Source organism: Pleurodeles waltl, chromosome 3_1 (genome assembly GCF_031143425.1).
Source record: "Pleurodeles waltl isolate 20211129_DDA chromosome 3_1, aPleWal1.hap1.20221129, whole genome shotgun sequence".
NCBI lineage: Eukaryota > Metazoa > Chordata > Amphibia > Caudata > Salamandridae > Pleurodeles > Pleurodeles waltl.
The window spans coordinates 1,831,555,636-1,831,571,394 of NC_090440.1; the positions used below are offsets into that span (position 1 = coordinate 1,831,555,636).

At 47.2% G+C, this 15,759-nt stretch overlaps 1 protein-coding gene across 3 annotated transcripts in view; it reads left to right on the forward strand.

Moving 5' to 3' along the window:
• PMS1 (PMS1 homolog 1, mismatch repair system component) overlaps positions 1 to 15,759 on the forward strand; it is a 668,051-nt gene that overhangs the window by 61,443 nt on the left and 590,849 nt on the right. For all 3 annotated transcript variants that reach the window (XM_069225897.1, XM_069225898.1, XM_069225899.1), the window contains exon 4: positions 980 to 1,082. In XM_069225897.1, the coding sequence (XP_069081998.1) occupies positions 980 to 1,082 (103 nt within the window). The remainder of the gene's footprint in view (positions 1 to 979; positions 1,083 to 15,759) is intronic.

Below are 15,759 nucleotides of genomic sequence, written 5' to 3' on the forward strand. Positions count from 1 at the left end.
ATTCTATCTATACTGTCTTTTGTGGTAATCCAAAATGTGAATGACACTGAAACAGGGTTTTGTTTGAATGGGGCTGTTTTGTGTGCTACCCCTAAATTTGAGTAGTACTCTTAAAAAGCAATACTTGAAGGGGACTGACCTAAAGGAAAAGTCCACTTTTCACTGCACTTCGATTTAGACAACTGCTGACCAATGAAATACTGAGCTGGGTAATGAAGCTTATCAATAAAGCATCTCTCTTTGTATTCTTTTTTTATTGTTTGCTACAACATGAATCTGGTTTTAGCCAGACTTAAAAACTTTAAAGGCTCAATGTGCCCCTGTACAAAAACTCATTTTTTCTAATCTCTATTATAAAGAGGGTATAGCATTCACAAATACAATACATTATTTGCAGAGTACTGGCATATAATTTGAATCACCATCATAAGTGTATGAAGGCCCTACCTAACTTTTCTTAATTTCCCAGTGGAGAGTTTTACTTAGTTCAATAGTAAATGTCCTACCTACTACATCATTCCAATTTGCCAGTTCTTCCTCACTCGTTTACTTCCTCATGCTTTCTGTGTCTAATGACAATTTCTGCAAAGTATAAAGAACCTTTATATGCTTGGTAGGCCCTCACCCTTCATGTCATGATTCTTATTATCCCTTTCTGCCTTTTAGCCTCCCTCACTCGAAGAAAGTAAATTATTCAGTTACAATTATCTTGGATCTGCTTCTTGTATTGGTCATCTACCTAATATTGTCTCATTCTTTAGAAATGTTTTGCTGTTCTGCAACATTGACTGCTCTTAGGATTCATAATTGTCTACTGCTTCGCTGGGAGAAGTTGAAATCGTTTCTTGAGGATCACACAGTTTATGCCATACCACATTGTAATTTTTTGTTTGTGTAGTGCAAGTTACAGAGACAAGCTTCCAAGTGTGTTTTAATTGATAATGTATAACAGTTTTAAAGTTAAATGCATTTTTTTCAGGTTTATATCACAACCAAGACTGCTGCTGACGAATTAAGTACCCAGTATACTTTGGATAGCAGTGGCCACATCACTTCTCAGAAACCATCTCATCTTGGACAGGGTACGTGTCTTGTTGCTTCATAATTTGTCATCCTGCTGTGTCTAGAGAATCCTGTTGCTGAGACTAGAAATAAGTTTTCTTTCAATGTATAAGTAGAAAGAAAAATCTGAATTTCAGGATCCTATTATGTATGTGCTAATATTCAGTTCCCCTGAATACCTCAACAAATATGATTGGAATAAAAAAAAAGGCTTCTGTACAGAAAGAGAAGTAGCAGACGTAATCAGGCATTTACCAGAAATAATCAATGTACTTTCATAGCAGCTTAAATGTGAATAAAGTTCAAATAACAAATGTTATTCAAAGTAGCGACGGAAATAAAATGATTGGGTACAAAACAAAATGAACTAAAGTATTTGGCATGAGTGGAAAAGAAAATCCCTAATGCGATCTGTACCTCGCTGTAGAACAGTGTGGTGGTGGCCCTTTGTGAGAATTGGCAAAATGAGATCATTTATTTGTATTCCAAAATGGGATCAGCGTGTCTTTTAAGCTTTTGTTTCCCAGTAAATTCAGGTTTTAGTACGGATGCATTGCAGTAAACCCTGAAGGTACATAGTGCAACAAACTAGGATGTCTTTGTTATGAAGGGAATTAAGACTAATCCATAGAAAATAGCCCTGAAAATGAAAAATAATTCATGATCATTAGGAATTAAAAATGTAAGCTAAGTTCAGATCAAATACCAGTACAAATGATGAAAGCTTCATCAGCCAATCAAAACTGAAAGGAAATTGATCTTGTATCCCAACTTGTCTAATCCTGTGGCTCCAACACTGCACTAATAGATTACATGTTCTAGGATTTTGAGGAAAGAAATCTTCACCTGAGCTGTAGGCCATAACGTTCCCCTAAGTACTCCTACCTCTCTGGATCTCTAAGCCTGTCTAAGGAACAAGACCCGGGTTCCAAGTAGTCATTTGCTTATATTAAGCAGTTATCTGCTGTGATAAACCATTTGTAAGTATACAGATGGAGGTGTGAAAGATATGGAAGAAAAGCTAGTTTTATTGGTCTCAGCTATCTTATAATTCAAATAATATCAGAAGAAATAAGAATGGTAACATTCAGTATATACAAAAAACAGAACAGTGGCTACTGTGAGAACCGGTTAAAATGAGAAGATATGCACTACAATAAAGGTGCTCCTAAATTTTGTTGTGGGTCAACAGTTTTATTATTAGAAATATAAAATTGCATAGTATATTCACCATTTTGCACGAGAACGTATGAATATGCCACATGATAGTGTCCATGTCAGTCACAGTCAGCGGTGGCAAAAGATTGTTGGGGCCATATATCCCAACCCTCTGGGGAGTAACGAGCATCCCTGCAGTCCACGAGGCATGTAGGAGGGCAGCCCCAATGATCCAGTCCTGGGTGAGCCTTCTGGTACAGTGCCTTCAGATACAGTGGTTTCAACTGTTGCATCCTGCAGTAAAACAGAGTGTTTGGGTTCACTCTTCAAAGAAAGAAAGCAACTGAACTAATAAGTTGTTGCTATTCTTGGAAGGCCCATGTTACACACAACATGCTGTGCTCCTGCCCTTCTGACAAGAGAGAGTATCTTTAGTCCCAATTTAAAGGTGGGTCTTCTCCAGCCTCTGAGGAGGCCTCATAGCGTCTGCCTAGCTGCCAACTTCCCCTGCATAATCCATTATGGGGAGAATGGGCCCCAGTGTTTACCTTGTAAGAATGGGCATCTGCACCAACTCACAGTCACAGAGAGACAGAGGAATGTCGAACAATTCCACTATCTGTAGCTTGCGGTCTGCAGCCCACCCACTATTTTTTGTATCCAGCTTGTGCCGTCTGATTGTAGATGGATCCACTGAGACCAGATACCCTGCTGATGTCTGTCTAGCGTGCCTCTGCCTGGAAATAGTCTTCAACTAAGTTCTGACATGCAGGCTTACAGCAGCCTTCACTCTTGGCTTAGGGTCCTTCTCTCCATTGACTGCCCTCACAGCTCATGTGAACGACCAGTGTGATGTAACTGCAAAGATATTGAGAGCAGGGGAGTAAAGAAGAGTGCTGCATGGCCAGGGTTAAAACTGGAGACTAAGTAAAACTTGTGTCTTGAGAATAAGAGGCAAAGAATCTTTAGACTGGAGTGCTTCTGGGAATGCTCATCTGCTTATTTGTGATGCAAATAATGTAACTGCATTTACAAATCCAACTTACCTGTCTTAGGCTGTACCTGTCAAATCTTGGTTGCTAAGTGCTTCCATGCTCCATTGCTAAGCCAACAACTCCATACAGAACTTCATACCAAGAAGAGAAGAACATAGCACCACATTGAAAACCAGAGGTTCTCTAAAACGTGTTGGGGGTTGTAGGTTCCTGTGCTTGATGACTTCAGCCACTTATCTTGCTGAGCTATTTCCATGCCTGTTTTATTTATTTAAATGTATTTATTCAGTTTTCAGAGAACATACAGCATGCCGAAGAGAAGAAAAATAAAGAATAAACCACAGAACAGCAGCTGTTATATCCTCAGGCGATTTATCAGAGATACAAAACATTCCATGCATCCCTTAACAGATGACCAGACATTTTGTTCCATCAATTGTTGGAGAGAAAATTACATACATTAATGGATGTCCTACCTTAAAATCTTGATACTAGCCCCACCCACCCCTATTTGATATGCCTTGGGTAATGCGCCACAGACGCCAGTTGGCAAATTCTTTCGGGTAGGGTGAATATGTAGCCCAGTAGCTCCAGCAGTATTGTAGGGTGCAGCTTTATCTCAGGCATTAATTGTAAATGATGAAATATTTCCACTCAGAAAGATTATGTTGAGGGGGAAGGCCAGGCTAGGTGAAAGAAGTCCGTCCCAGATTTGCGGCACCTCACATCAGTCGGCCTCTCTTCTTAAGAAGCAGTGGGATTCTATAAAGCTAGAGTAGGAATTTAAAATAGAGCAGCCTTCGTCTATTACTGCCATGCCTTATCTAGTAAAGGAATATGGAGAGCAGATTCCCCCTTTCCTTTAGCGCAGGGAAGCTGGAGGGGGTGTCAGTTTGTATGATGGTATAGAGTTTTATGATTCCAGAAGGAATAATATACGAGTGGTGAATCTGCCGGAGGGTGTGGAGGGTCGAGAGCCGGCGGCTTACGCGGAGACTTGGCTGCGAGGATTGATGCCAGATGGAGCGCTCACTCCTTTTTTCTCAGTGGAACGTGCTCACCGGATCCCGTCCCGAATGAGGCCCCCAGGGAGCGCTCCGCGCCCATTCATAATACGCCTCCTCCACTATGCGGACAGAGACATCATACTACGAACAATAAGAGCTGCGCCGCCACCCAGAATAGACGACATGCAAATACTGCTGTTTCCAGACTACACCTTAGCAGTACAGAGGGACAGGGCCTCTTATCTACCTGTGAAACGTAAGCTACGATCACTGGGCCTAATCTATTTGCTACTGTTCCCAGCTAAACTTCGAGTAGTGGCTAAAGACAAAACACACTTTTTCTCCACCCCCGAGGCAGCATGGGACTGGCTTGAGTCGACAGGACTCTCGACTGGCGATACGCCGGAACGAACTGAACGAACACCCCAGGCCAAGCGTAACTGGAACAAACGAGACCGGAAAAGAAACGTAACTCGTACAGGGCCAACTAAATGTGCTCCAGACCTGGAACAACTAATTCGAGAGAGAAGAGAGGCGATACACACCGCGACAGCGATGGGCACATCCCCACCGAGCTCTGTATCAGACACGGAACTCTCACAAATGACTAGTGACCGTCCCCCCACACTGGACCGCCTATCAGAATCAGGCCCTATCGAAGGACCCTCTGTGACACCAGCCACTGCGGATTAAATCTTCTAAAAATTCCTGTACAAAGCAGAGTCATATCACTCTATAAGAAACAATCAATCCGAGACACTCACACTAATCGCACTAATAGGCGAGCAAATAGCCTACACAACCAACCAATGCCTAAAGCCAACCCATGAGGGGGCTACGAACGCGCAGGTGAGGAAAAAGCCTCCCTACTTCTGCCTCTCCCCCCCCCCATCTATATTATTGCTGGTTTTCCCTCTTGACGAACGAACACACTGGGGGGTCCTCCTGCGCTCCCACCCATCATCTTAATTATCCGCCACAGCCGGACCACAAGGCCTAAGACTACACCATCTCCTGGCACAACCGGCCCACCCCTACACTCCTATTAGTGGAGCCTCAAAAATGTATAGACACGCACTTGTACGTTCTTGTCTTTGTTGCAATGTTTGGGCGGTGACCTGTTGTTTAACTGCTCTAATAGTATTAACTAAGTTCTGTTTTTGCCAATGGCCACACACAATCTTTATTTATTTCAGCCGGGAACGGAAAACCAACAAAATAACACAGCACAGGGGACATAAATGGGCGAAGCGGAAAAAAGACCTATCACTTAACACATGGCCACATACACAACAATTACCTGGAATGTAAGAGGTATACATACCCCCAAGCGCCGATATGCCATCTACTCCTACCTTAAAAGCCACTCAATTCAACTGGCGTTCCTACAAGAGACACACCTAATAGACCAGGAAATCCCCTGACTACGCCAGCGCTGGCAAGGACAATTATACGCGACAGGATGTTCTGCGTATGCCAAGGGCGCGCTCATCTGGATTAGGGCAGGCACCCCATTCGCGGCGGACGAACAGATCATAGACCCGCAGGGTAGATATGTACTCGTCAGAGGGAAATTAGCAAGGCGCACAGTTATATTGGGATCCATATACGCCCCAAACACAGACCAAATTACCTTTCTACACACCCTATCGGGCCACCTAGCACATTGGAGCACACTCCCTTGGATACTATGAGGAGACTTCAATTGCGTGCAGGACATAGAACTAGATCGCTCCTTCCCTCCGCTGCCAACATCCCCAGTGGTGGCTGCTTCGCGAGGCCTGGCAAACTGGACTCAGCAATGGCAATTAATAGATATATGGCGACAGAAGCACAGAGAAGACAGAACTTACTCCTTCTACTCCGCCCCGCACTCCCTAAATGTACGCCTAGATTACATATTCTGCACCGCGAACCTTGCCACAGTGGTAGAGAATCCAGTATACATGGGGCGCACGCACTCAGATCATAACCCCTTAATAGCGCGGTTGTGCTGGAAATCTCCCCACTCACCCATCCCCACATGGAAGCTGAGGCCAGAACTCTTAGAAGATGCTGATTTCAGAGCATCATTAAGTACTGCAATTTTAGAGTACTTTGAACATAATGAAGGCACGGCTACCTCGGGATTAATTGAATGGGACGCATTCAAAGTTTTTATCCGAGGACACTGCCTAGGAGCTCAATGCAACATGCGCAAAACTGTTGAACGTGACTTGGCCTGAATAGAGCGGATCCTACCGCAGTCAGAAGACGAAGTCACTAATGACCAAGCGGAAAAGGCAAGACTAGCAGCACTACACACAGACCACCAGACACTACTAGAGCGTCTGAGATGCCTAAACTACACCGCACACTCTGCGAGAACTCACGCATCAGCCGATAAAGCAGGTAAATTACTGGCCTGGCTGATACGGCGGGACTGTGAGAGAAAACCGATAATGGAAATTCGCTCACAAACAGGGGAGATAGTATACACACCCGCAGAGATACACACTGAATTTATAAAACTCTATACGGCGCTCTACACCTCAAAGGCAACCCCTGGAGAAGACCCCAGTGCGAAATTTCTTACCAAAGTGAAACTCCCAAACCTAGAAAGCGGCCAGATCGAAACTCTCGAGGCACCTCTGGACCTTGAGGAGATCAAAGCCAGTATCAAAGATCTCAACTCAGGTAAAACACCAGGCCCAGATGGGCTACCAGTTGACTTTTACAAAGCATTCGCGGTGCACTTAGCGCCCAAGCTACTTCAGGTATACGAAACAGCCGAACAAGAGGGCCACTTATCGGACACACAAAGGGAGGCATTACTGGTCTCTCTTCCCAAGCCTGGAAGATGGAAGAGACCCAATAGACATGGGCTCCTACAGGCCGCTAGCAATGCTAAATACTGATTATAAAATATTAGCTAAGATATTAGCGACAAGACTGGATGCCAAGTGTGCCGGAACTGATAGACCCCGACCAAAACGGATTTGTACCAGCCAGAGACACCTCCCAGAATATTAGGAGACTATTCCGGGTTATGGAATATGCTAAGCGGGCCTGGCCTCGAGCGGGTTGCCTGGTCCTCGACCTGGAGAAAGCCTTTGACTCCCTGGAATGGCCCTACTTGTTCAAAGTGCTGCAAAAATATGGCATGGGACCATCTTTCACTCGCCTAATTAAACTACTATACACCAGACCAATGATAAGAGTGGGTCTGGGCTCCGCGATATCAGAACCAGTCCGGGTAGGTAGAGGCACAAGACAAGGTTGCCCCCTATCACCATTACTATTCTCACTCGCAATGGAGCCCCTAGCGGCCGCCCTGCGCGAGGAAGGATCCAACTGGGGAATACCCCTGGGAGACGGCCTACACATAGTGTCGCTCTACGCTGACGACCTCTTGCTATATTTTAGAGACATCACACAGATTCCACAAAGGGCTGGCTCGCTCTTGCAGCACTTCGCGCAGGTGTCGGGACTTAAGGTTAACTGGTCCAAGTCAGGCCTCTTCACATTCGACCCAACCCTACCAGACCCGAGACTCACCCTAGCCGAAAGTCCAGTCCCATGGCAACCAAACACATTTAGATATCTGGGCATCAAAGTCTATCATAGCGAAGAAGATATATTTGAGAGTAATTTAGTAAAAGCAACATCCTCAGTTAGATCCCAAATGGCTTTCTGGAGAACGCTACGACTATCATTGGCGGGTAGAATAGCGCTCCTAAAAATGGTGGTACTCCCACGACTACTATACTTCTTCACTAACCTACCACATTATGTCTCTCCCAGCTTCTTTAAGACACTGGAAACAGGGTTGAGAGAATTTATATGGAACAATGGCCGCTGCAGAGTAGCCCTGAAAAAACTGTTCCTACCAACTGACAAGGGCAGGTTAGCGGTTCCCAACCTGGAGCACTACTACCTGGCAGCCCAACTCCAGTGGATATCCAGATGGCTGGCTGGTAAACAACTGGCAGATACAGCAACAGAGACGGGACCATACTCGCTCCAACAAATACAACATTTATTTCATCCTCTCACACATGCCCGAATCCCACGACAAATGTTCCTCAAAACAGCCCACAAATGCTATCATAGATCACTCCGCCTTACGGGATCGACGATCCCATTCGCACCTGCCCTGGCACTGGCGGGCACACAGGGGCACAAGAATCACATCAGACACAGAACTGCACTCATGGCATGAGCTAGAACTACATACGCTGGGTGACATATACGACGACAACCGACTATTGCCGTTTGCCAAGCATCAAGAAATGGGGCTCCCCCCTGGCCAATTCCTTCTATACTGCTCACTGGTGAGGTCTTTGAGCTCCAAGTGGGGAGATATCACAACGGTTCCGCCTACCCACCTGCTGGTCCAGTACCTACAGGTGGTGGGCTGCGGCCAGCACCAGGTCAGCTGGCTGGCGGACGCTCTGAGAATCCAAACGGCCCCCCAAAGTGATACATTACGTATGACATGGGAAACAGACGCGAGTGAGCCCATCGCGATAACAAAATGGAGATCTGCCATCTAAAGCCACCTGAACATACCACGTAACTCCCGATTCAGACTAATCCAGTATTATATTGTGAACAGAGCTTACCTTACACCGGCACGCATAAACAGGCACTTTAACCGACAAGACGCGGCCTGCCCTAGATGCCGTGAGATTGGAGCAGACATGCTGCACATGATGTGGTCCTGCCCTAACCTAAGTGCCTACTGGAAAGCGGTGCTTCATAACCTAATCACTTGCACAACACAACAATGGGAGGCATGCATCCTAGGATTGTTCCCAAGAAGCAAACAACACAGAGCAGAGACACGCTTCATAGACCTGGGACTAATTGTTGCGAAGCAACTGGTGACCCAAAGGTGGAAGTCCCCAGACCCTCCACTGATACAGGCCTGGACACGCTCGCTCAGGGTATGGGCGGGAGCAGAAAACTTAGCACTCAAACGAGAAGAAACCCTAGGACTATGGCAATTCCCGATCTCTATAGACTGGGAGGGACTCTTACTCCAATTACATAACACGGAATCTTGACTAAAACAAACGAACATCCACAAATGAGAAGATCACACCGCGCAGGGAGATAGAGCGCACAGCACAATTGAGTAAGCTAAGGCATTGAGAAACAAGAAGGGCATAAACAACGATCTCCACGAAAGGCCTCCCTCCCTCCCCTGATTGCAAATTCACTCGTCACAATTGACCCTCAACCCGGCAGGAAAACAGCTAAACTCACACTAATTCCATTGCTGTAGACATTGGCCAATGTTACTGTTACACATGTTCTTCCTTTTATTTACTCTTCTTCGCTTTGAGAGTAATCTTTATTAACAAAAAAACAAAAACAAAAATCATATTATCTGCTCTCCATACTATATTTGAGACAAAATAATGTTACCCCAGCGAGAATCTCAACTGAGATCAACAACAGAACAATCAAAGTGACATAATATAGTAAATGTCGTACAAATGTGATACTGCTGTACTAAAAATAATGTAACAAAAGAACACCAAACGTTGTAACAAACTGTACTGTAACAATCACTAAACATGAAAAGATGTTAAATTTAACCTAAACAGGGAAAAAAAAAAAAACACCAATAAACAGATTTATGACAAAAAAAAAAAATGGTATAGAGTTTTATGATTCTTTTTTTGTTTGAGGTAAGAGTGAGATGCAGCGAACATGCTGACCATAGTTCAGGTTCCTGTGGAAAGGAGGAAAAGGCCATAGGGCACACTACCCACAGTCAGTCTTTAGTAAAGGAGCTCATCATGTAGCATGGTACACTTGTACCTGCTTTAAATGAGAGGGTAGGAAATAAAACTGCTCCCGAGAAACAAGTTGGCCAGTGTCGTCTGCCACCACTAGGCAAGTTTGTCATGGATTGCCCTTTCCTTATTAAGTGGATTTATTGAATGATGCTTGAGCGATTGAGTAGGACCTACAGTATAGGTTGCGCAGTGTCTGCATAGGTTGTCCCACGCTAGTTGAGTACAGGCTGTTGAATTGTTCTCAGAGTAATTAAAGGGTGAGCATCTACTCAGCGTGACTCCCAGCTGTATAGGAGCCATGGTTTCCCCCCTCTCAGCAGCAACATGGGCCATGAAAGGGGTTGAGGGAAGCTAATAGAATGCAAATTGTGCTTGAGCATAGAAGTAATATAGCTTAAAGTCTGGTCCCCTGAGCCCCCTCTGATTTAGGGCAGCATCAGCACCTCACATTGAGCCTGGGATGCCCCCTCCCCTCTCAGGCTAGGCCAATCGGACATGATTGCAGTTGCATGAGAAAGTGTTGATTCAGAGGAACTGGAATGTTGATAAAGAGGTAGAGTAGTTGGGGCATGCTGACCATTTCCATAAGGGGGGATTCTGCCTGATAGAGATAAAGGCATTGTCCACCACCACTTTGCCCTATCTTCTTTCCTAGACATGACCATAATTTTCGGATATGCCTGTGCACTTAGTTTCAGCCAAACACCCAAGTGTTTTACAGAGGAGGTTTGTTGTGGAAGAGTAAATTCTAATGGGTGGGCCTGTATACTAGGGGTCTGAGGGAATATGGTAGGATGGTTTCAATTATTCCAGTTAATCAAGAAACTCGATTGATGTCGGAAAATGGTAAGCTTGCGTGTTACTGGGCCAAGATTACTACTGGTGTCAAGGAGGTATAATCGGCATATAAGGAGATGATCAGGTTACGTGCAGTAGATTTCAGGCCTCTATTCATGTGGCATTGTCAAATGATCAAGGCCAGTGGCTCAAGAGCCATGGTGAATAACAGGGGGAACAGCAGGCCTCACTGATGGATGCGCTCCTTGATGGAAATGGGGTCTGAGATGAGCCTGTTCAGATTGCTGCATAAAGAAGCCTAACCAGCCCAGAAAACTAGGCATGATTCCGGCTCTGGCCAGGAAACTGAATAGGTATTGCCACTGCAGGGAGTCAAAAGCCTTACTGAAATCCAGAAAGACCCCCACTCCGTGGAGATTAGGATCCAGTTGGTGCATCAGAGCAAAGATGCATTTGAAGTTATGGGACGGTAATAGGTTGATGTATGCCTTGTGCAATTTACTTGAGAGCCTGTTGCCGCCAGGTGCTTTGCATGTGGGAATCCCTGATATAACTGCCTCGATCTCTTCCAGAGTAAGAGGGGCATCAAGGAATTGGCAACTGGGCCCTGCAAGCCAGAATAGTGCAACTCTGCCCAAAAAGGCAGTGAGTGCTTCAGGAAAGTGGACCTCCTGAGGTGTATACTGCCAGGTATAGTATGCACTGAACTCCGATAATATGTGTTCCACCTCATATAGATAATCCAGAGTCTCACTACACAGCTGTGTTATGTTGTGGGATTAGCGGGTGCTGTAAAGGTGTTGCAAGCGCACTGCTTGTCTGGTCACTCTCACCATACACCCTAGCTTTAGTGTAGCGGCTTGCATCCTTGATTTCCCTGTCGGCTACTTCTGTAAATTTGGTGAGTTTTGACTTGATAATTACCCAGGATGCTTTGATCATTGGTGAGGACATAATGTGCTTCCAGTGTGCATATTTCTCCCTCTACCTTGTTGAAGTAGTTATGAAGCATTTCCTAACAACATGCTGGTTGGAAATACAAACCCATTGATGACTACCTTAAAGACCTCCCACACTGTTTATAGAACCTTAGTTTGTGGCAAAATGCTTAACAATTTCATATCTCACCTCCACTCTAAAGAGTGCATCTTGGAGAGTGGCCATTTCTATGCGATTTCGGTCCAGGTAGAATAGTATTTGGTGAATTTTATGGGTATTCCTTAGGCCCCTAATGTTCCAGGCGAAGCAGTGCAATACATCTGGAACATATAGCTTCATTGATAAGGGCAAACAGGGATTCTAGTGAGTTGAAGCCAACATCGGCCATCTAGTCGGTACATTGAAATCCTGTGAACGGGAGTCATGGAGGTGCTATGTAAAGTGGCAGGACTCTAGTAGGGTCTCTACAGAATGGTGGCAGCCAGGGGCCCAAGGAACGATGTGCCCTTTCAGCTGCAAAGAAGTTGAAGGGATCAGCCAGAAGTGAGGAGAGTGGTTCCATGAAGATAGAGTCTCTGCGTATTGGGTGACTCTGGAACGCCGATTATCTGTTGGTTATTGCAACAAGACTGGGCCTCCAAATCTTCATTCTTGTCCCGGATCACACTGAGGACCGTCTCCTTGTTAAACACGTTGCATCATCTTCCAGGGTAGAGAGGCGCGATTCTGCAGTAAATAAGCATACCTCTTGTTTAGCTTCAGCGACAGCTTCAACCCTGACCCCCCCGCACCCACCACCGAGTCCACCACCCCTGCGACTACCACCCGCACCAGTCGCCTGACCGTCTGGTCCAGCGTCCGTGGCGAAGACACCATCAAAACCATGAACTCCATCCACTCCGGATCCCCATCGGACCCCTGCCCTCACCACGTCTTCACCAAAACCAGGGCAGCCATCGCGCCCCGCCTCCGGAAAACAATCCACTGTTCCTTCGAGACAGCAACCTTCCCAGAAAGCTGGAAGCACGCCGAGATAAACGCCCTTCTGAAGAAGCCCAAGGCGGACCCCAAGGACCTCAAGAACTTCCAGGTCCATCTCCCTGCTCCCTTTCCCGGCAAAAGTGACCGAGAAGATTGTCAACAAACAGCTGACCCGCTACCTCGAAGTCAACAACATCCTGGACCCTTCCCAATCCGGTTTTCGCAGTAACCACAGCACAGAGACCGCCCTCATCGCCGCCACTGACGACATCCGGACCCTGATGGACAAAGGAGAAACAGCCGCCCTCATCCTCCTGGACCTATCAGCAGCCTTTGACACGGTCTGCCACCGCACCCTATCAGCACGCCTCCATGACGCCGGTATCCAAGAGAAGGCCCTGGCCTGGACCACATCCTTCCTACCCCGGCAGAACCCAGAGCGTCCGCCTCCCACCCTTCCGCTCCAAAACCACCGAGATCATCTGCGGCGTCCCACAGTGATCCTCCCTCAGCCCGACACTATTCAATATCTACATGGCCCCCCCTCGCCCACGTCGCACGACAACACAACCTCAACATCATCTCCTACGCCGACAACACCCAGCTAATCATATCCCTCACCGAGGATCCCCACACCGCCAAAGCTAACCTCCACCGAGGAATGAAGGCCGTAGCCGACTGGATGAAGGACAGCAGACTGAAGCTGAACTCAGACAAGATGGAGGTCCTCCTTCTCGGATCCACCCCATCAGCCTGGGACGACTCTTGGTGGCCCACGTCACTAGGCACAGCCCCGGAACCCACGGACCACACACGCAACCTGGGGGTCATCCTCGACTCCACTCTCTCCATGACCAGGCAAGTCAACGCCGTCTCCGCGTCCTGCTTCAACACCCTCCGTATGCTCCGCAGGATCTTCAAATGGATCCCCCTCGACACGAGAAAAACCGTTACCCAGGCCCTCATCACCAACAGACTCGACTACGGGAACGCCCTCTACTCAGGAACTACAAACAAGCTCCTGAGACGTCTTCAATGCATCCAGAACGCCTCGGCCCGACTCATCCTCGATGTTCCCCGCCGCAGCCACATCACACTCCACCTGAGAGGCCTGCACTGGCTCCCCATCAACAAAAGGATCACCTTCAAGCTCCTGATCCACGCACACAAAGCACTGCACAACACCGGACCCACCTACCTCAACAACCGACTCCGCTTCCACACCCTCACCCGAAGCCTCCGCTCAGCCAACCTCGCCCTCGCCACAGTCCCCCGCATCCGAAAAACCACCACCGGCGGCAGATCCTTCTCCTACCTCGCTGCCAAGACCTGGAACACTCTCCCCACCATCCTACGACAGACCCAGGACCTGCTGGCCTTCAGAAGACTCCTCAAGACCTGGCTCTTCGACCAGTAGCACCCCACCCTCCCCAGCGCCTTGAGACCCTCGCGGGTATGTAGCGCGCTTTACAAATGCAGTGATTGATTGATTGATTGATTGATTGATCTAGAGTTTTTTTCATCTGGTTCACTCTGTCAGGGAGTCCAGCTTAGTGTCGATGGAAAGCAGGATGATTTGCATTGTCAAGAGTAAGAATTAAACATCCACGTCGTCCGAGCCAGAAGGATCAGCCAGTGATGTCTACTTTCGCAGGAGTGGTCGATTAAGGGGTGTTTTTTGTCTCAAAGGCCAGCTTAGAGTGTCTAGAGTCATGTTTCCAAATGGCAGCGACCTGTAGGTAGACACTGTGGCCCAATGGAGCCAGAAGCAACTGATATACTAATACCAGCACCACAGGTCGGGGGCTGCAATGGAAACAGTCTGAGCTGTAAGAGTGGGGAGGGGGAAACACACAGATTACAGTCACCGGACAGGGCTACTAGGCAGTCAATAAATAGTGTCCAATGTGCGCAGGAGCCCCAGCATCTGTAACCCCAGCCACTTATGGACGGGAAGACCCATCAGCACTGGGATCCGGCTAAGCCCTGCCCCTCTTACACACCTCAGGGGGATGAACAGACGTGCCTGCCTCCAGGCACTGCACATAGGCCCCCTCAAAAGCAGACCGTCACAGGCACTGGTGCCGTACCCAGTCCTGCCAAGTACCTCGCATCAGGGGTGGGACTAACACATTTTGATGCATGTGGCCACACCACTGCACTAAAATGCATGAATCACACATAATTAGAGTGCCTCTCGCGTTGTGCCGTGAGGAGGAGCTACAATTTAATTGAACAAAAGAAGCCAGCATGCTTGGCTGCTACTGCTGCTGGCTACCTGCCGCAGGCAATTTGACAGAGCTGGCCAGGCCTGGACCTTGTTGCTATGGTTGCACATTCAGTCAACACCGTATAGAAATTGATAGTTTATTTAGTATGTTCTATTTAAAAAAATAATAATAATGGTGAGTGGTGATCAGGATGGCCTCCCTAGGCTACGTGGTTCTGGCGACCTTTGCGTCAGTATAAACTAACAGCAAGTACAGCTCTCAGCTTGTCATGTGGATCCAGCACCTTCTGCTATTCTTATGGGCTGGTCTGCACCATTGCAGATAGTCTGTAGCAGCTCAGTTGTTTTTTTTTCTTGTGCTGCCCGCTCCTGCTGAGACGAGCCCTCACTGTGTAGAGGTGGTGACCATCCACAACAGAGGAGCAGGTGCGAGCACGGGCGGGCAGGATGTTTTCATGGCCAGGCCGCCGCCACGCCCAGGGACAGCAGTTAACACACACTGCTCTCCCCTTGCTTGTAAGCCCCTAGATGATTAATGATGATCATATGACAACAACTTCAAACTCTGCACATACATTAAAAGTGCCAGCCTGCTGCTAACACAACTAGTGCAGCGACTAGGCAAGCCAGCCAGGCCACTCTGAGCAGTAGAAACAGGTACCTGAACTACAGCATTGCCTGCAGCTCAATGTCCCCCTGCTGCCTAAGAACCCAGGGAAAGGTGCTCTGTGGCGGTGCTCTGTGGCTTAACCTGGCACTGCAATGAAAAGGACTTCTGATGACACGGGTGAGAATGCAGA